Source organism: Chiloscyllium plagiosum, unplaced genomic scaffold (genome assembly GCF_037043375.1).
Source record: "Chiloscyllium plagiosum isolate Xiang-an unplaced genomic scaffold, Cpla_swu_hap1 HiC_scaffold_36, whole genome shotgun sequence".
Classification (NCBI taxonomy): domain Eukaryota; kingdom Metazoa; phylum Chordata; class Chondrichthyes; order Orectolobiformes; family Hemiscylliidae; genus Chiloscyllium; species Chiloscyllium plagiosum.
This window is the reverse complement of record NW_028270174.1, coordinates 37,509,392-37,531,549: the sequence shown is the minus strand read 5'-3', so window position 1 is coordinate 37,531,549 and position 22,158 is coordinate 37,509,392. Positions and strand designations below refer to the sequence as shown.

General features: G+C 37.8%; 1 protein-coding gene across 2 annotated transcripts in view; it reads right to left on the bottom strand.

The window, feature by feature from the left end:
* Nucleotides 1-22,158, bottom strand: part of ankrd50 (ankyrin repeat domain 50) — an 88,263-nt gene that overhangs the window by 11,664 nt on the left and 54,441 nt on the right. For both annotated transcript variants that reach the window (XM_043674086.2, XM_043674085.2), the window contains exon 3: nucleotides 18,932-19,161. In XM_043674086.2, the coding sequence (XP_043530021.1) occupies nucleotides 18,932-19,161 (230 nt within the window). The remainder of the gene's footprint in view (nucleotides 1-18,931; nucleotides 19,162-22,158) is intronic.

The window sequence follows — 22,158 nt, the reverse complement described above, 5'->3', positions numbered from 1 at the left end:
TGAATAGTTTTATTCAGTTGATTCAGATTCCTTTCCTGTCATTGCAAACAGGTTAATGTTTTTTATGGCTAGTCTATGATGATAGGGCACTTTTGAGTTATGATGACATTGGAGCAGGATTCTAAGATAACTAATTGATCTTCTATTATATCGCATGGTGAGATATGACCAACACAGGAGAATCTGATGTCAAAAGATAACTAGATCATGGAGAAATGTAGACATTTGCCAAGAAACTTAGTAAAGCTCCTAGAATTGAAAAAGACAAATTGGGCTGAGACACTTAAGTGATTGGTAGGAGAACTATCAGCTTCTGGATCATGTATAAAGTTAACACTAGATTGAGTTTCCTGATGTCTAGTATCAGAATCTCTCAACACATTGGCATTTTTATGATTGTTCATTAAAGTGCTTCTTTGCTAGAACTAAGCTTACCTTTTAAAATATCACAAAAAGAGAAGCATTTCCTTTGGATTCACACCTGGTTAAATATGATGTGCAACAGGTGAAGCAGCCCTCTTGAACCACATAAGAGCCAATTTTTCTTGCAATGGGGAGCTTCTGAACCACATAAATGGAAGCACTGATGATTGAAATTGGGTAGCAGCTGTGAAAAGGGGCATGGCTGACCAAGGGTGTGATGGGTGGGGAGAGGGCTGTTGCTGTTGTAACTGGCCTTAAATTAATAAAGCCTTGCACAGAACAACAGAAGTAAGCTTGGGAAACTCAATGTCTAAAGATAGTAGGTCAGACATTATTGTGTAAAGATCAAGGGACATACTGGGAAGGTTACTGGTGAAGTCACGTGAAAGTAGATAGAGTAAGGCTCGAGGATGATGGATGGTATGTCAAAGATAATGAGTAGCAGATCCAGAATTCCAGGGGGCAGTTCTATTGTACTGAAGTTGGCCATATGACTTATTTCCATGCCAAATAAGAAGACAGCTACTCAGCCTAATCCTACATTCCAGGTCTTGATCCATAGCCATATGGCACTTAGGATATGGTACTTAAAGCATACATCCAAGCATTTTTTAAACACTACGAGGGTTTCTGCCTCCACCAACCATTTTGATTTAATATGGATTCAACTTAAAGAACAATTTTCAAAAAACATCCACCGGTTTCTTTGCATACACGCACACACACACACTTAGTATTTCTACCTGTAGTGTCAGCTCCAGTTTTTTTTAGACTTAATGCCATGTGACTTAATACTAAAAATGTATCCAGCTTAGGGACATAATTGGTATTCTTGGCAAATGAAGGCACTTTTGACAATTAAAATATCCATATCATCAACTGACAAATTTGTTTTCCAAAGCATTTTTAAATGTAATATTATGAATATTCCAACAATTTTAAAATATGACCAATATACTGTTTTCTAACAGCAGTGACTCAGCCTGGGTACAGCTCCATGAATCCTCCTTCTTGATTTTGGAATCACCTTAAATAAATATAAAAGTAAATACTGCAGCTGATGCTGGAAATTTGAAATACAAAAAAAAATTCTGGAAAAACTCAGCAGGTTTGAAATTTTGTAGAGACAGAAAAAGAGTTCACATTTTGATTCATCCGATTTCTTTTTCGGGATTGCCCGCTATCAAAATATTAACTCTTTCTCTTTTTACAGATGTTGCCAGACCTGCTAAGATTTTCCAGCCCTTTGGTTTTTTTTTTTAAACAATCATCCTCTTTCACCGTCATACAATGATGAAAATTCTCAGATTGGATATGGCTAAATGTGAACAATTATGAAGGATTGCATTTTCACTTTCCAAAGGAAACAAAGTCAAAAGTTTATCATTGACATTGCAATACCCTATTTGACTCCTTAGACCTCAGCTTCAGAACAAGCATACCATATTTGATTTCTCTGCTGGCTAAAAACGTGTACACGAGATTCCACTTAAAACCGCTGCACAATTTGAATTTACCGACTGTACAGCACTGATTTTGAGAAATATAGCTAGGTGCCAAAAAGCTGCGGTTTTGACTTGTATGGTAAAGTCAGACAAAAGTTTGATAGCTTGAAATATTTCACAAAAATTGAATTTAAGATTTTGTCCAAATCTATATGGATATTGACTCATGAGTCAAGACATTTTGCTATGCCTTGTTATTATAGAAGGATTTTATTATCCAACGCAATGGCAGTCTTAAGATCATGGGAGTCATGAACAAGCAACAAAAGATTCTTCACATTAATGTCTGGGTTCAGCATTCTAAGTATACAAACGGTAATGTGACATTTATCACACTGCCACGACTTCCCTTTCTTTAAGAATAAATTGTCTCAGTGTTATGGAACCAATTACTTCCTTACCAGTTAAACGTTAGCTTTAGAACAGACTGCAAAGTGGCTTTAGCTATTTGCAGTGATTATTAACAATAAAGTATTCTCCAATCAGTCCCTGATCAACGTTGAGGAGCACAGCAAAACAAAGAAAGTAGCTGAACATAATTCAAAAAATGTAAAAGAAAAGCTCCCCATAGCAATTATGCCTTGAAGAGTCTGCCCACAGTAAATGTGCTCTCTCATGGAAGTTACATTGTTGAATAATCAGTACCAATAAATTGTCTAAAGCAACACAGTATACTGTCACGTAAAGTAAGGAAAACACAACATTGCATTAGTTGTGTCAGCACTAAACCTATGTTGTATGTGATGGAGCTTTGTATTCTCTGACACTTATAAATAGAATAAACTATTACGGTAATCTCACATACACTTCTTTTTCCCCACTGTGATTAAGAGTGAGCAAATATTCCTATTGGTGGTTTAGATTTGATAAGTGTCCACATTTAGGTGGAGGTAGCAAAAGGGACAATAATTATCTGATTCTGCACTTTCCAGGAAAAACTTTTGTTTCAAACATTATTTAATCAGGCAAGGTCAAACATGCAAATTACATTAGCAGAGGAAAGCACAAAGGAGACTCTGGTGGTCCCAAACTGCAAGTTTCGGCCATTGATAGGAACATATTTAATTATCAATACACAGTGAAAGTCATCTATAATGACTACCTCTGGGATTAACATAATTGTCTTTTCGAGAAGATGGTTTCTATTGTAAATTCAAAGTCTGAATGGCTCATTTGTACGGTCAAGATGAATGGGAACTACTCATTAGACACTTTTCATGATGTGTTCCTTTCTTCTTTTGCTCTCTTTGAAACTTCTTCCTAACTCCTCTAAAGATAAACCACACATCACTAGTTTGTATATTAAAGAATTAATTTACCACTTTCAAAACATGTTATTTTTTTCTTATTAAAATCAGTTTTACTTTAGGTTCAGTTCTACAGCTCCAGTTTCAAGCACTCAGTGATCTTTACTGATGTATGAGTCTAAAAGTTTAGTGTGGGTTATCTAGGACAATGAGATCAAATATCCTGATTAATTATTTGTTTACATAGTGATGAGAATATCGAACTTGACCCATATTGGATAGTTGAAGCAGAAAATGCTGTATTCAAGGGATATTTATTGCACAAAGAGGAAAAATTAATAGTGAGAGACGAGATTCATGTGAAACATAAAAAGACAAAAACCAACTGGGTTAAAATAAATGCTTCTATGCAGTTCTATCTTGCTTGAGTTTACCCACTCCTATTACATTTGTTTTTACAGTTGTGCAACAAAATCTCCAGAATACTTAGCTGAGTTCCAAGCCCCACTACGGATTCAACTCATGGGGCATGTGGGACTGTTGTCAACACAGGTGCACTGGGAAGTTTGATCGATAGTTTTATGAGAGAACAGTGTCTGTACAAAGTGGCTTTCAATTGTCTGCTTTGATGGTTTCATTATTATTTAACAGCATTTTCAAGGGAGAGGTTTGAGGGATGCTTGTTATTTTTTTGACAATTACATGATCAATTCAAAGACAAGTGTTGTTACAGGGTTCATGAGTGACTCCCATTGTGGATATAGATGTGAGTGGGTATGAATGATATCTGGATGAACTGGAGGACTAAAATTCATTGATGGATTAGGTCAATATCCCAGAGAAAGGAGTTGGGCCTTCCATTCTGCTGGCTTTAACATCCTCCTGTTCTAGAGATAATGAGTAGTTTAGGCTTATACTCGCTAGAGTTCAGAAGGGTGAGAGATCTAATTGAAGTACATAGGATGCTAAGGAGGATTGGCAAACTAGACAAAGTGTATATGTTTCCCCTTGTCTGGCAATTTAGCATGATAGGTCATACTAACTGGGCTAAGTGTTGGCAAATTTAGAACAGTTATAAGGAGGAAGTACTTCTCTCAAAGGTTCACAAATTTGTGTAGTTCACCAGTGTGGATGCTGGGACAATGAATAAAATTGAGGAGGAGATAGAAGATTTTTAACAAGTAATAGGTTAAAAGGTTATTGGGAGTGGGCAGAGAAGTGGAGTTGAGGCAGAGATGAAATCAGCCATGATTGTGTTAAATGGCGGAGCAAGTTCGAGAGGCTGAATTGCACACTCCTGCTCCTAGTTCTCGTTCTTATCAAGGAGACAAGTTGTGAATGAAATAATGATTTGTACTACTAATCGATAGATAATGAATAAAATCACAAATAAAGGAGAATTAGTTCCTTGACCAATTATACCTTGGCCCAGGGTATGGCAGATGACTGTTTAACAATTCGTTACTAGATGTTGCAGGACCACTAAAAGCACCTTTTGGACCCTGGTAAAACTACTCACTATTCCAGGATCATCCTGTAAAACTGAAAGGTAACCCACCTTCTGGACTGTACTGGAAAAAGATGACTTCTTAAGCCTCTCCCGCCCCATGTTCCCTCCTTTGTCCTCCCAAAATATTTGAGGAGCTCATTAATGCATAATTAGCTGTCCATATCATTTCTGTCATTTCCACTAATGCACCAAAACAAATTTCCTTTAAAGTTCCCCTATACCACAACGAACTTTGTACTTTTCACTCATCTCACTTCTATCTCCCCTCAAGCCTCTCTGAATACAGATCATCCAGTTCCCTTGACCATATTCCCACAATCTGATCACCCAACTTCTCCTTCTGGGCCTCAGGTCAGTTGATATTAAAAGTTCTCTCTCTTCAGGTGTATTCTCTCAGTTAAATCTGCCATCAACTCTCTTCAAAAAGAAAATTATGGAATATGTCACGGTTGCCCATCTACAATCTCCCATTTCTTTATCAAGTTCTTGAAAGAGTTTTTGTCCTCCCAAATGTAAGACCATGTCTCCCAGAATTCCATTTTCCAATTTCAATTGTATTTTCATTCCTGACATAGTACTAAAAAAAAGGTCTTATCAAGATCACATTCACAAAGAATGTCTTTTGTGATAAAAGTAAACACTGTTCTCATCCTTTACCTGCCTCCTCTGCTGTCATCCAACTGGGTGAGAGTGCACTTGCCTGATTCCAATCTCATCTGTATGATCATAGCCAAATATCTCCGGCAATGCCTTCTCTACCTGTTGCCAAACCTTTAACCTTGGACCCAAGACTGAAGCTATTGTCTTCAGTGCTCAGTCAAAACTCCATCCCAAGCCGCTGGCTCCATCTCTCACAACGACGATCCTAAACTAAACTGCCTGCTATCTTAGTAATATATTTGACAGTGAAATGAACTACTGGTCACTTATTTGCATCATTAAGATTATCTATTCCCACGTCTGAAACACCTCATAATTCTGCTCCTTTCTTAGCTCATCTGCTGAAACATTCATGCAAGATTTTCTTTTTGAACCTCCATATTTAACTATTTAAATGCAATCTTAGTTTGGTCTCCCATATCCCAGTTTTTGGTAAACACAGGAATATTGATAACTTTGCTGTTCATGTTTTACGTGCACCTGTCTTATCCAGCTATACTCTTGCACTTGTTGATCTGCATTGGTTCTGGTCCTGCAATGGCTTGATTTTAAATTTCTGATCTTTGTTTTCTCTCTGTACCTTACTTTCAAATCCTTCCATGGCAATTAACTATCAATAATCAATTTATACATTCTCAATGGCAATGTCTCAACCAACTGAAGTCCACTTGCTAACCAATCAGCACTCTTCGCTTATATATAGGATAAATGCTGTTTGTACCTCTTAAATTGGTTTTCTTATAAAAGGTCCTAACGAATGCAAGACAAAAAAACTTTGATAAAAATGTCTTTTTTTCCTCAGCAAAATTCAAGTTGACTATATATTTAAATGCTTCTTGCTTATGAGATACATGCAAGACAAAAGACAAAGGATCAATAATATATGAATATTTACTAGGTACTTAATACAGGTGGTGCTTCTTATACTATTTTAAACTAACTATGCACTGCAGGCAAAGGGCTGATGACCATCATCCTGAACAGAACAGAGTACATTGAAAAAGCAAACACACTACTTGCAGATACCAACACCTACCAACAGGTGGCGATGGACCAGACTCCACAGGTAGAAAACCATATTACAGCATGACTGAAGAAACGCCACAAGAGAGTGAAATTAACGAGACAAACCTCCAAAGAATGAAATCTGAAGGATTTAACACACCCAGTTTCTACGGATTACCAAACGTTACACAAACCAGGGCCTCCCCCCGCTCCTCTCTCCCCCCCCCACATTAGCCACCCTCCAGTCTTCTAGCACCTGAACATGGCAATCGATGACACAAATATCTCAGCAAGGGGCCCAGCAAAGACTTCCCTAGCTTCTCACGGAGTTTAGGATACACCTGATGAGGTCCTGGGGATTTATCCACCTTTGTGTGTTTTAGAATGCCAGCACCACCTCCTCTGCAATATGGACATTTTTCAAGGTATCACTATTTATTTCTCCAATTTCTCTAGCTTCCATATCCTTCTCCACAGTAAATACCAATGTGAAATAATCATTTAGTATCTCACCCAATTCCTGCGGTTTCAGAAATAGGAGACCTTAATGATCTTTAGGGAGCCCTACTCTCTCCTTACTTACTCTTTTGTGCTTAATGTATTTGTAGAATCCCTTTGGATTCTCCTTAACCCTATTTATCAAAGCTATCGCTTTGTCCCCTTGTGCTTCTGATTTCCATCTTGAGTTTACTCCTACAGCCCTTATACTCTTCTCGGGATTCACTTCTTGGGTTATGACATTTCGATCCAATGTGAAATTAAGTCAGATGATAATTGTCATGAAGGTCGCTTATTTAGCTTGATCCCCTCATTGTATTACATTTAACATAACATTTACCAAATAAGAAAATAAAATTGCTGGAAAAACTCATCTGTGGAGACAAAGCAGAGTTCTGCTGGTTGTCACATTCCACCTAGCAGCATTCCCATTCAAAGGATCATAAGCCACCATTTCCTCCACCTTTAGCGTGATCCCTCCATTGGAGACATATTCCCTTCTCCTTCAGGGCACTCTGGTCCACCCCTCTGTTGCTCTCCCACACCACCATTGCACCTTCCCATACAACAGAGGTGCAACACTCACCAATTAATCTTCTCTCTCCTCACTATTCAAGATTACTTCCAGGTGAAGTCGCAAATTACCTATACTTCAATCTAGTCTACTATGTTCGCTACTCACAATATGGTCTCTTTTACACTGGGGAGATGAAACGCAGACTCAGCGATTGTTTTATGGATCACCTACATTCTGTCCACAGAGCTTTCAGTTACCTGCCACTTCAACAGAACACCATGTTCCTTGGCCAATATGTGTCTTGAGCTTGCTGCGATGCTCCAGCATAACTTTAGCGCAGGTTAGAAGAAAAGCATCTCATTTTCCGCATGGGGACCCTGCCGCAATCAGGGCTCAATGTAGAGTTCAATAATTTTAGGGCTTGAACACCTTCCTCCATTGCTTTTACCTACCGCCACACACCAGGCCTTGTTATTATATGGGTTACTTTCAGCATTGCTGACTTATTTTCACCTAATGGTCTCCATTACCAGCTTTACTCCTTCCCTGGCTTAGCAACTTTCATCCCTTTGTTTGCCCATATGTGTCTCTCCCCCTCTGGGCTCCATCTCCATCTATCCTATGACTTATTTACATCCTACACCCTCTGTCTTCAGCATACATACCACCTTTTGCTTGCTACTGCTAATTCTGATGAAGAGTCACCAGACCCAAAATATTAAGTCTGCTTTTTCTCCACAGATGCCACCAGATGTGCTGAGATTTCCATCAATTTCTGTTTATTACAGTCGAAGTCACAGAGATGTACAGCTTGGACCAATTTGTCCATACCAACCAGATATCCTAAATAAACCTAGCATCACTGGCCAGCATTTGACCTATGTCCTTCTAAATCCCTCCCCTTACTCATACCCATACAAATGAGTTTTAAATGTTATAATTGTACCAGCCTCCACCACTTCACTGGCAGCTCATTCCATACATGCACCATGCTCTACATGAGAAAGCAACCCCTTAGGGCCCATTTATATCTTTCCCCTCTCACCTTAAACCAATGCTCTGTAGTTTTGGACTCCACCACTCCAGGGAAAAGACCTTATTATTTATCCTATCCATGCCCCTCATGATTTTATAAACCTCTATAAGGTCACCCCTTCGCCTCTAATGCTCCAGACTATTCAGCCTCTCCCTATAGCTCAAACCCTCCAATCCTGGCACCATCCTTGTAAATCTTTTTTGAGCCCTTTCAAATTTCACAACATCTTTCCTATAGCAGGGAGACAAGAATTGCATGCAGTATTCCAGTATTGGCTTAACCAATGTCCTGTACAGCCACAGCATGACTTCCTGACTCCTATACTCAATGCACTGGCCAATAAAGGCAAGGATACCAAACACCTTCTTTACCATCCTATCTACCTGCGACTCCACTTTAAAGGAACAACGAACCTGCATTCCAAGGTCTCTTTGTTCAACAGTACTCCCCAGGACCTTACCATTAAGTGTTAAGTCCTGCCCTGATTTGCCTTTCCAAAATGCAGCACCTCACTTTTATCTAAATTAAACTCCATCTGCCACTCTTCGGCCCATCTGATCAAGGTCCTGTTGTGCTCTGAGGCAACCGTCTTTGCTGTCCACTACACCTCTCATTTTGGTGTCATTTGCAAACTTACTAACCATACCTCCTATGTTCACACCCAAAGCATTTATATAAATAGAGATATACAGCATGGAAACAAACCCTTCGGTCCAACTTGTCCTTGCCAACCAGATATCCTATCTAAATCTAGTCCCATTTGCCAGCATTTGGCCCATATCTCTCGAAACCCTTCCTATTCATATACCTATTCAGATGCCTTTAAAAGTTGCAATTGTACCAGCCTCCACCACTTCCTCTGGCAGCTCAATCCATACACTCACCACCCTTTGCATGAAAAAGTTGCCCCTTAGGGCCCTCATATCTTTCCCCTCTAGTTTTGGACTCGCCCACCCTGGGGAAAAGACCTTGTCTATTTATCCTATTCATGCCCTTCATGTTTAAAAACTCTGTAAGGTCACCCCTCAGCCTCTAACACTCCAGGGAAAATAGCCCCAGTCTATTCAGCTTCTACCTGTAGCTCCAACCCTCCAACTGTGGCAACATGCTTGTAAATCCTTTAAGGGGCCTTTCAGGTTTCACAATATCCTTCCTATAGCATGGAGACCAGAACTGAATGTAGCAATTGTACAATGCCCTGTACAACCACAACATGATCTCCCAATTCCTATACTCAAATGTACTGAAGTGATTATTGTTTCAGCTTTCCAGCAGTTCTTGGGTTTTATTAACTTAAAATAAATATACAGTTATTTTCTCAATTCTTGAGCTTTGTCGCATAGCCCTCACTCTAACTTATCTAACCCCTTCGAGTTCAAATGAGCAGTCAATATTAATTTGCCAGTAATGCTCAGCCTTTTTATAAGATGGTCTACAGACGTAACCAATGCATTCATATTGTCTGAAATTAATTTCTTTCACTGAGTGAAATTATACAATTTCTTTGATTGGTAATTTATTTCAGGATTTCTCCTTCACTCTTGGCTGTCTGTGATGCTCCAAATGTGTTTCAAAGCATGCTCTTGCAGACTCAAGCAGTAATTCCTTGCCATTTTTTAAACTTTGGTCAAATCTCTTACAAAATTCACATGATCACAGACTATGTAGAACAAATCTTTCTTTCACGTATCCTGCCTCAAACTCTATGTTGATCGAAAATGCTTTCCACATTAGCTGGGCTTTATCACAATATGAGAAGTAACTTAATAATCAAAAATTTTATGTAAGAATGATCCACTAAATTACTTTGAAGCATACATCAAATTCTTACAAGATTAAACTCTACAAAATCTGGCCTTGCTAAATACAGAAATTCTTTCAATATAGAGCTCGAACTGTTAGTCGACCTCCTTGTGATCTCTTTAGCTGAGACACTGGGGGCTTCACAGGCATGTTCATCATCACATTCAATAGCCCTCTGCACCAAGAAGGATGGCCAACCTGCTTAGAATCATAGACTTCCTACAGAGCACACAGAAGCTATTTGTCCCATTGAGCCTGCACCAACCCTCCGAAGAGCATTCTTTGGTGCACATAATTGCTCCTCACCTGCAATGGCTGCCCCGTGGCATCAGCACCATTCATCCATAGTGACCCTCCCAGTCTCCCACTTAATGGGCTCTTGTTTGACTAACGCCAACTCTCAAGCCCAATTTATGTTTGAGGATGCACATTTATTGATGCACCCTTGTCCTTCAGATGCAGCTTAAGTAATAACCACTGCTCCTGATGATGCTGAGCAGGCAGCTCTGTGATTATGCACTGGCTTTTGGGAACATGTCATCTTGATTAGGAGAATACAACTTCCAGTAGTAGTACTTGGATTAGCTACACCCTGTAGTGTATGGCTCTATTTTCGGTCATTCCCCAAACAAGGTCATTCCCCGAAACCTACTTCTGGCCATGGCAGAGGGACTTCGTTCCATCACTGAAAAATTTGTAAACTGAATTTGTTGCTTTCCAAACATATATTTTTGCACTTGCATAAACTAAGAAGTACATGTTTCTACTAAATTTCAACGGCATGGCTGCTTGTCACATAATTAAGCAAAGAGAAGCCTCAGGATGCAAAAGTACAATATACTTTACTATAAAGTTAAACACAAAAGCCCAACAATCAATTAACTGCATTTAATTGCAGTTCAATAGAAATGCATTTTCATCTGTAGGTGGAAGGCTGCAAAGGTGGGGAACCTGCCACTTCCTGTCTCTGCCCTACACAAGTCTGGGGCAAGAAAGTTTGTAGGCAGCTGTCCTATACCATCATAAATTCAGGCACTTAAATTAGCAATTACTGCTCACTTAAGGTCTCATCCTGCCATGACAGCCTGACACAACCAGTATTGCTTCTGCTAGCACATGATATCATGAGCTCTCTAACGAGTGGAAGAGCCTTCCTAACATCTGGATTGAACTCTACTCAATATTTTAAAAGAATCATCCTTGCCTACAAACAATGTGCACACCTGTGCAATTAACTTTGGTAAAGTCACAGGCAGAAAACTCTGAATTTCCAAATTGTAATAGTCAAAAACATCACTGGTAATTTTCATTCAGAGTAGGGTTTCATGAAGGAGATAGAATTTGGGCAATTTCCTGACTCTACAAACCAGTCTCTATGAATGTCATTCTGGCCTGCTGTATTTTGTTTCCAGGAAAGAGGGGTAGCATGTTGTTGAAGCAGCCTTGGGGTAGCAATTTTAGTAGACCTCAATTCATTGTAATTGAGTTCTCATAGTTTTCTGCATATTGCATGTCATAGTCATAACTTACAGGTCTGCTACCCTGTAACTTTGCCTTCTGCATCATTGTTCAGATTTTTTTCAAAAACACATCACTTTTATACTCAAAAGGAAATTGTGGACTGAACTGCTTGATTTATTAATTTCCTCTTTTTCCATAAACAATCACTCAAATGCATTTCCTGGTTTCCCTTTGAGGCTATTGGTTATCAAAGGAGTGTTCCCAGTCTCTCAATACTCCAGGGCAGTGCACATAACTCGCAAGAAAACCAGTCCCTTATATACTCCAAATAACAAATAAATCCAATTACAAAATTGAAGCTTCTATCAGTACCACCTCAAAGTTATAAAATCAGATAGTTTGATTAAACTATTGTGGGGCAACAAGGAGAGGAAAGACACATGGAATGAAATGTAATAAGTTCAAAACTCAATACTGAGATGCTCTTGGCTACAAACTAAAAACGTAGTCTTTTTCTGCAGAAGCACTATTCAACAAGTTGAAACATAGCAAACTGATTTTATCTCAGCCTGTTAATGCAACATGATTACATTCTCCTTGACAATGTTTTTCTTTTAATTGTTGAAGTGGTGATTCATGCTGCAAAACAAGACTACAAATGCTGCCAGTATTTGTAAGTAATTTTCAGACTTAAACCTCGAATATTCACAGTGATTGGCTATTTGATCTGGGGGATTGTTGGGGGGGGGGGGGGGGGGGGGGGGTTTCCAGCTCAAGTTCTATTTTTCACACTGAGTTACTTTGCATGTCTTTAAGCACACAAATAAAAGCTAACACTCCAATGAAAAACAGAGGGACTGCTGCATTACTGAAGGTGCTGTATTTCAGATGAAATGTTAAATTGAAGTGTTGATGCAATGTCTCAGGTGGATGGGAAAAGATTCCATGACTTTATCGTAAGAAGGGAGTGATTTCTGATGTCCTGAAATATTTATTCTACAATTAATACCACAAAAATAGATTATAGTCTCAATGTCACATTGTCATGGGTAGGCTGTAGCTGTGCACAACATATTGTCACTTTTGAAACATTAGGGTAGGGATTATATTTGAAAAGTTCTTTACTGGCTGTAAAGCATTCTGTGAAGTTCTGAAATTATAAGAGTCACTACATAAATGCAATTTTTTCTTTACTTTCTTTCTATAGATGGGAGAGAGAAATTGGTATTGTTTAGTTCAATCATACCCAGATCAGATATCCATACTTACAAACTCCCTAATAGAGATTACTTGATGATAATAAGAGTTAGAAATAGTGGCTAACATTTCTCAAGAGGAAAGGGTTAGAAATAGTGGCCAAATTTTAATACCCCTCATATCACCCGAGGGAAAGATACCCCAGCGCAGTCAATAGTCACACATGGAATCCTTTTGGTAGATAAATCATTACAACCAGATGGGAGCATTTACTCACTAAGCTGTTGGAGAAGCTCCAGATTATAATTCTCCTTCATCAGTTTTCTTTTCTATTTGAATGGGATAATGGTTTCTTACTGAGATATCACAACATTGCAGCATGAACCTCAACAGGCAGTTTGGTTTTTGATCAGATAGTCATCTTGATCATGTTATCATCTTTAAGGCTCACTTATGGTTATTTTAGTAAAGAGTGCACTTCTCTTGACCATCCACACTCACAGTTTCGTCATTTAAAGATTGTAGACTGGATATAAAGGAGTGGGAGACAGCACAGCAGAAATTCAAAAAACATTCCAGAATATTGCAAGCCAGATATAAAGGAGCAGGACCTAAAACTAAGGCAGGAAAAATTAAAAAGTAGAATCAGAATAACATCACAATCAAGAGAGACTGCAAAGAAACAACAGAACAGGGTTGGGTGAGAATATTGGTAAACTCTTAACTATATTTAATTAATTTAGATTACAAGTGAGGCTGAATTAATCAGTATAAAAACTAAAGTTGATCTGTTAATCGAAGATTCAAAATCAATGCTCTATCTACCAACCAAATCTTGGATACTGAATTAAAACGAAATAAAGAGGATAGTAACATAAAATTGATCAGAGTTTTAGATACCAAGAGTTCCATTAATCTCTTGATATAACTGATCACAGCACAGATAAAACAGCTGATTGCTGAGCAGCTAGTGAGGCCATAAGCTTACAACTTGATAAATCTAGTAAATAGAAGCATGCCTAAAAACCATGAGTGAGAATCCTGTTCAAAGCTTCAAAAAAAAACAGACAGACTGGCTGGTGGAATGGGTGGACAAACAGCAGTTGAAGATATGAAGCAATTATCTGCTGCACTGGTCTCAGAAACTACACACAGCACTGAAAGGAGGATGTGAACAACATTAGAGATGGCACCAAAAATATTTACAAGAATGTTTTTAAGTATGACTAACTCTATTATGTGGCTACATTGGAAAATCTGGAGCTGTTTATCTTCAGGAAGGGAGAGCAAGGAGAAATGTGATTGTGCTATACAAATTCATGAGGATTCTGAACAAAGTGAATAGGGAGAGCAGACAGGAAGAATGGAAAACCAGATTGCCAAAAGAAGCAACATGAGGAAACAAAATGTTTACACAGTGAGTGGTTAGGATTGATAGAAACAGGTTCGATCATCACCTAAAAATAAAATTGCATGATTAACTGAAGGGTAAAACGGTTTGCAGAGCTACAGGAAAATGGAGAGCACTGGCGATTAAGTTCCTGCTGCAGAGAGCTGTCAACAGAGCTTAACAGTCTTTTTCTGTGCTGTAACCATTCTATGAAAGGTTTCAGAACCTAGGTAGTTTCCTCACAAAACAATCAGAACATTTCATAGAAAAAGATTTGTACACTATTTTGGTTTGGTAAATGACATTTCTGATGTCCAAAGTAAGATTTTAAAGAAAAATTTAGAATAATTAAAATACATATTGTATAGCAACATAATTTAGTTTACAGAGATGCAATGATAAATGCCCAGGAAGAAATCAAAAATCATCAATGCAATGTTTCCAGATATTGTGAAGAAATACAATCTTACCTAGTTTGGGTGTGGGGTGATGGGGAGAGGGGGGGGGGGGGAGGAGGGGTGACAGAACACTATGGAGTGCTTTTGTGTGCTGTTGTTAGAGGTTGGGAACTCCAATTCTTGGCATGCCCTGGGATCCCACCCAGCCCATGCACAGCAGCATCATACGCTTGAACAGGTCTGGTGTTGGCAGCGTTGAGGAGACAAGTTAGATTGTGGGACTGAGCAGGAAGTGCGAAGAAAATGCAGACAATGTTTCAAAGCAAAGTATAGTTAACCATTGAAGCAGCTTTTAAAATGGGAAAAAAAGTCATCCAGATTGTCAAGAGATTTAGTTTTGTCCAAAAATGAATTTATAGTGGTAGGCTACAGGATGTGTGTTGTGGAGGTATATGATATCCTCAGCAGGTAGAAATAATTTAACGATTAAAAGCAGTATCACAATTGTGTGCTAAGCAGCACAGACCTGTTTGTGCTGTCATCTCATTTCATTGAGATTTTGCTTCATAAAGCTGGGTAATAAGCATTAGACAGCACATTTGCTTTCTTATCAACAGGCTTACACCAGAGTTTTAATCTAGTTAAACTTAGAAATCAAGTAATTAACATGATTTCTTATAACGTGTAGACTGATAACAAAAGCCAGTATGATCTTCTGATGAGACATTTGGTATGCTACGTATTTTCTCTTCTTCCCAGCTTTAAAATGCAGCTTTTTGTAAAAAGAAAATCTTTTATATAAAACATTAAGACAATAAAAAACAATTATGCCTCAGTTAAAACAGCAGTAAGCAGATCTCATAAGTGTACTTTCTTTACCTACCCGAGATATCAGGGAATAGAAGGTATTTTTTGCCCCCTCAATCACAATCATAACTATATGGAAGAAGAAACAAACTCTTCAGTGCTGTAACTGAAGTGTTACAGCATCTTCAGATGGTAACAACTATGAAAATTGTTAAATAACACAACAGGGAAAAAAAAATCCAAGTTTAATTATTTCTGTTAGATGCCACTGGTCACAAACAAGCTGCATACCTCAGCAACCTGTACACAGAGGGCTGGTTACAATATGAACTGCTCATGTAAATTTAATTTTTAACGCCTCCACAGAGACAAACATCCAAACCACATCAGAAAGATAGGCACCCAAGTGTCCAAGGTGGCTGAACCTCATTCTAAGCTAACTGTTGGAACTGTAAGAACTGGAGCAGAGCCAAATGGGTATTGAGACAATAAACACACTCTGAATAAATTCCACGAGTTCAACTAATTAACCTTCCAACGATAAGAGGCATGTGGTTTTATGTTAGTATTTCATAGTACTATGCTCTATTCAATTCTATCAGCTGCAATATGATCTGCACATGTCCAACTGCCTTTCAATCTAGATGACAAAATATCCATGTACAGGCTGGATGAATGAAGCCATTGCACATGCTTCCAGAAATTAATAAAGAACAAGGCAACGGCTCAATTATTATTTTCTGAACTGATGTTTTGTTACAAGGTGCTGCATGGATAAGGAGTGACCAGTAGATGCTCAATCTGAAACCCTGACTGTTTACACTGCACTTTCACCTATCTCATAGTAGTACCTTCTGCCAAAATTTGCAAATTTTATGAATAACAGTCACAATATTTCCACATAAATGCCAACATAAATCAAAGCAAAGTATGTTCAGCTGGAGCTATGTCACTTTTCCACAAGACAGCATAATCACAAAGCAAAATGGTGATATAATCTTTTGGTTATTACTGTTGGAGACCACTATTATAATAGCATGCCCATATATTAAAGAGACAGAACAGCCTGTGTTAATGTAAGCAATCAATCTTGCTCGTAAACAAGGTTTGCAAGGGTTGTATTAAAGAGGATGGCGGTTAAGCCAGCAAGATGGCGAATTTTAATCCATTACACTTCAGGCAGCTTAGTCAAGTAAAATGAGGATAACACTGATACAATCAAGTTTTCAGACAGGGTCAGCTCTTACAACAAACTGGGTTTTCAACTCTGCAAATCATATCATAAGTACTCTGTTATTTTAGCATTTACAATACATGTTTGCGTCTCATCAAAACTATCTGGTGAACAGAAACAAAATCAAGATGCCCAAAATCAGCATAACATATATATCTGCATATAAATTTGGTAACATGCATTACGAGACTCATGAACACTAGTGAATATGGACATGGTATTGATCTTGATGAAGCAAAAATTAAATCACTGTAATTGAGGAAGCTCAGTGGTACTAAAAGAAATCAAATAGTTTTTGTTCAAGTCATAGTATACAAAAAAATCATATACAGTGAGAGAAGTGGAGTTGAGACCATAACCAGATCATCCTGACCTTGCCAAATAGCAAAAAGGTGTGAAGGGCCAAATGGCATATTCCTGCTCCTCAGCTCTACTTTCCTATAGACACAGTTTATACTGAACAATGTGAACTGACATGATCACATTGTCTCTCCAAAATTTTACCTTCACATCAGGAAAGCATTTTTAAGGTAGCTTTTGACAGGAAAATGCTCTCAAAGTTCAGCTTTGATTTGTTTCAAAATACTTTTGAAAATATACACATGCACAATTACAGTCATAGCCTACAGAATGATACCATTATAGTTTTGCAATGAGACTTATACTGCACTGAGTATTTGTTGTTGTTGTTGTGTCACCATAGTCTTACCAGGCCAGACCATAGGGACTGCTTTCTTATTAGAGATCAGCAACTGGTGGTGATTTAATCTGAGGGTCACCAGACCTCTGGTAAGGGAAGAGGTTGAGAAGGAGAGTCCTTCATGGTAACCTCAAACTGGTGATGGGAATTGAACCCATACTATTGGTACCACACTGTCCTGCAAACCAACAATCCAGCCAACTGCGCTGAACAGATTCCCATACTGAACATACTACTTGCAGTATATTGGAAAATACAAGTTTGAATAGCTATAGATATTGACCCAGATTTTGTGGTCAGGTGTGAAGCAATGGCATTCACTGTAGACTTTTCCTAATGGCAATTTTTATCCTGAAATCTCCAAAGATGCCACAACAATGAAACTGGAAAATATGGTAAGCAAAGATTCAGTAACTGCATTCCACATTTAAAAAAGGCAGATGCAACCGCTCACCTAGTCACCATCATTGCATACCAAATTATTTCTACCACTGCAACACAGACTATTAACTTCAGGCACAAACTCAGCTGATAGTTAACCATGGACTCCATTGTGTAAATATTTTTAATGACAAACACTTCTTTTCAAATCCTAGACTGAGGCAAAAGGGTACCAAGAGGCTTCTCATTATTTTCTGTCCTGCCTGCATGTAAAAATTATGCAGAGTGTCTTCTTGACTGAATAGGTTCTGCCTTGTCTTGGCAGCAACTTGAAAAAATTAGCTGAATATGTCCATATGCTAAATATGCTTTCCTAGAAAGGATCTCTTCATCTGGAGTTGACACTGAAGTCAATATTTCCTCATAGAGTGCCTGGGATTTACTGCAAAATTTTATTATACTGAGCAATTTGATATAACAATAAGAACATCTACAAGGCCAATCATTGTAAAGAATAGATTCAGATAACATAAACTAAGGTGCATCTGGGTTACATCCAAGAATTGCAATAAATATTTGGATTTGATTTTGACACTCAAACAAGTTAAATCTAAATTTCAATCATTTGTACCGATTTCTTTGTATTTCAAGCGGTTATAGTAAAAGGTAGGATGTTATAAATTTGGGTTCCCTCATCGAAAGCATATACTCATTCCCATGGAGAGTTATTTTTCAATGTGATTCTGAGTTCACTTGTAGGATTTCACCAATGTAAATAAAGTGACCTCACAGGATTCTGGACATTATCAGCTTTGTGGGCTTACGAATATGAGATAGGAATTGCCAACACTGTGGATCTAACTGTTTGTAGATGTAGAATTCAAAAGTGGGAACATAATGTGAAGAGTTTGCTTTAGCATTGCTCTCTGAGAACCTAGACTGCAGAAAAGAACAACAATATCAGTTTTGAGGAATGATGTCTAGTCCATCCACCTGACAAAATGTGAAAGAACACAGTTTATAGGACCCTGTCTTTTTAAAAAGAAAACTCAGCGTGTGCAAAAAAAGAAAACCTAAAGACAAATACAAAGCTGCTGGGCAAAAACAGAATTTTAGCATTGTGTGTAACAAGCAGTGTTACATGGGGGAAGTAGCTCACCTGTGAACATTTTTGTCACCATTTTACTTTGTTTCCGAGAAGAGCAGACAAGCAACAACCAAGGTGGGAAGAACTCATGATGACTTGCTAGAAGCTCTGCTATAGTCCGTGACAGACCTGCTTGCCTTTGCTCTCCTTCCGTATAATTGCAGCCTTCATCGACAGAGTCTACGACGATGAATAGATTCTGTGAAGGTGGTTTTATTCCCAACAATGGCAAGAGTACACACCTGAAAAAAAAAACAGAACCATAGGGTATGGGACTTGAATTTCACAGAATTTTAAAAATATATTTACCTTTTATGGAAACGAGCAGTTGATTTAAATCAGTCGATATTGCAACATTTGGTATATGGTGCATATTCACTGTCTTTTTATAAACATCCCCAGACTTACACGCCGCCACACTCTCGCATACATGCAAGTACGCATTTCTCTCACGCGCACTCACATTCTCTCTCATACATGCGCACACACAAGTCTATGGGGTGAATTTGCAAAATTGTATTTGCAGACATTCTATTTTGCTCAAAAAGCATACAATCTGCATGCAGTCAATCCATGTAACATTTTATAAATTCCTACTTTGGAAATCAAACCAGTTTGACTGAAGATTGGGATAGACAGACAGAGTCTAACTTCACACCTTTAACACATTGTTTGAGATGAGATGTCACCATTTTTAAATAAAACCTTAAGTTATCTCGAGAATGTCACTTAAAATTAATACGTAAATCCCAGAATTTATGAACTGAAACTTGCAAGCCATTCCAAAAGATGAAAAACGTAACAAAAATAATGATCAGTGGTTACAATACTAATCGACATAGAAAACCTCATTTTAAACCAGTCTCAGTAACTACCTTTAACATCTATGATTTGCTTTCCCTTTTGTAGCTCCTTTGTTATCCATTTCCTGCTTGTCCCCTGACTTTAGATGACTTGATCAATATAAGGACTCTACGATGTGGAGCTTTAACCAAGGGTCTGCTTCCTTAAAGAATAGTCAGCATGGATTTCAAAAGGGAAAGACATGCTTGACCAACTGTATTGAATTGTTATATTTTGAGTCTCCAGAGGTTTCCCTATTACACTTTTGAGTGTAATATAAATTTTAACATATACCTAACATAATATCCAATATAATTTCCACCACCAATACTGAGCTAAGTAGTTTACATTTCTGTAGATTTATTCCATTTATCTTCGCAAACATAGAAACAGCTTTAGCTTCTTGCCAGTTTTCTGGCACTATTCCCTTGCTTAGGCTGTGCAGATGCAACCAATTCATTTTATCCTCTTTGAAGTTGGCCTAATTTATCAACCATCTACTTCCTTTCCATCTCAAAGGCTTTGATATCTTTTTTGGTATTTTCTTCTTACGTAATGCCTAACCCTTATTAGTTTCCTTTGTAAATACCAAGGTATAGCAATTACTCAGCATTTCTACCATTTAATATTACTCTTAAATTTATCTTCTGCACCTTTAGTTACTTGACCCCACCTCAATTTTCTTTAGTATTATATTAATAGAAGTTTTACATTTATTTATTTCAAGATTTTTGCCTAATTTTTTTTTTTACAGCTTATTTTCTAACTTCTTCCTATTCCCTTTTGTGACTTTAAAAAAATCCATGTACATATGAATGTAAGAATTAGAAGATGCAGGCCTTTTGGTCCCTTGGGCATGCTTTATCATGGCTGATCTGTGTTCCAAATTCTGCATTCCTATATACTTCAATATTCCATTGCTTAACAGAAGGTATCTACCTTTCTTTTAAAAATATTCAATTATCCTGCCTCTAGCTGTGAGGCAGAGTTCTAATGTCACACAATTCTCAGAAAGAAACATCTGATCTGTCCTAAAAGAACAACTATTTTTTTAAAGTGTCACCTTGTTTTGAAAACAGCCTTTGAAATCCACCTTGCCAAGTCCATTCATGACCTTATACATTTCAAAGAAAGTCACTCTTCACTCTTCTGTACTTCAGTGTAAAAGAAGCCTCTTCTTTTCAAGCTTTCCTCATAAGACAATATGCTCATTGCAAAGCATTTACATCCTTCCCTAATCAAATAGGGCAGAGCTTTGGTATTGTGGGGAATATTTAATATTGCATGATGGGAAAATTGGCCAACTCTCAAGTTATAGATCAGTAAGTTAAAAAGGACTGTGACAAAAGGTCAGAGACAGTGAACGTGACACAGGCTGGATGCATACAAAAATCTCTAACCTTGTAACGGCTCCTGGTATATTTTGAACTGCAGATTTCAGCCTAAACAAAATGTCCGTACACAGAAACAAAGTTATGGAATAACGGGAATGATTGATGTTTTGAAAAACCAATAAGGCAAAGTTCAGTGTTACAGATGGTAAACATTTCATTATAATCTGTCACTTCTCAGCATATTTCAAAGAATATAAATGTTATTCTTCCCTTTGTAAACATGCGAAAAAGTTGGAGTGCGCTAGGATCCTTTGGTTTCTCCCTCTTTTTTTAGCCAAAAAACTGCATGCAATGTTTTTAAAGACTCAACATTTTTCAGTTCAAGGTTGTTTTTGAATCTTTGTCTACGTGTTGCGTTTGCTCTCTCAGATCCCTGCTAATTAAAATCCAATTTAACAGTTATCAATGCGCAATATTCAAGATATGGTTTCACCAGTGCTCTGTATAACCGAAACATTAATTCTTACTTTTATACTCAATTCCTCTCATAACGAAGGATAGCATCCCATTAGTAGTCTTCATTATTTGCTGTGTGTGCACACTAATATTTTAGTCTTTCATGCATTGGAACACTAACACTCCATCTGCTAGATTTTTGTCCAATCAACCTATCTGTATTCTCATGTCTTCAATAAAAACTTTCGTACCTGTCATATGTAAATTTAGCTAGTATAACTTCGCTCCCCTCATCCAATTTATTGATGTAAATTGTAAAACGCTGAGGCACCAGTACCCATCTGTGGGACTACACTTGCTGTATTCTGTCAATCTGGAAAATGCCCATTTTTGCATTCTCAACATTCTGCCGGTCAATCTTCTATCTATTCCAAGAGCTTTTAATTTGGCACAATATCTATGACATGGGACCTTGAGAGAGACTTTCTGGAAATTCAAGTACAGTATGTCTATAAGTTCTCCATTCATAGCACATTTTTCTTCTTCAAAGGATTCCATTAATTCCCAATAATAAAATTTACTGATTACTTTGAGCTTTCCCAATTG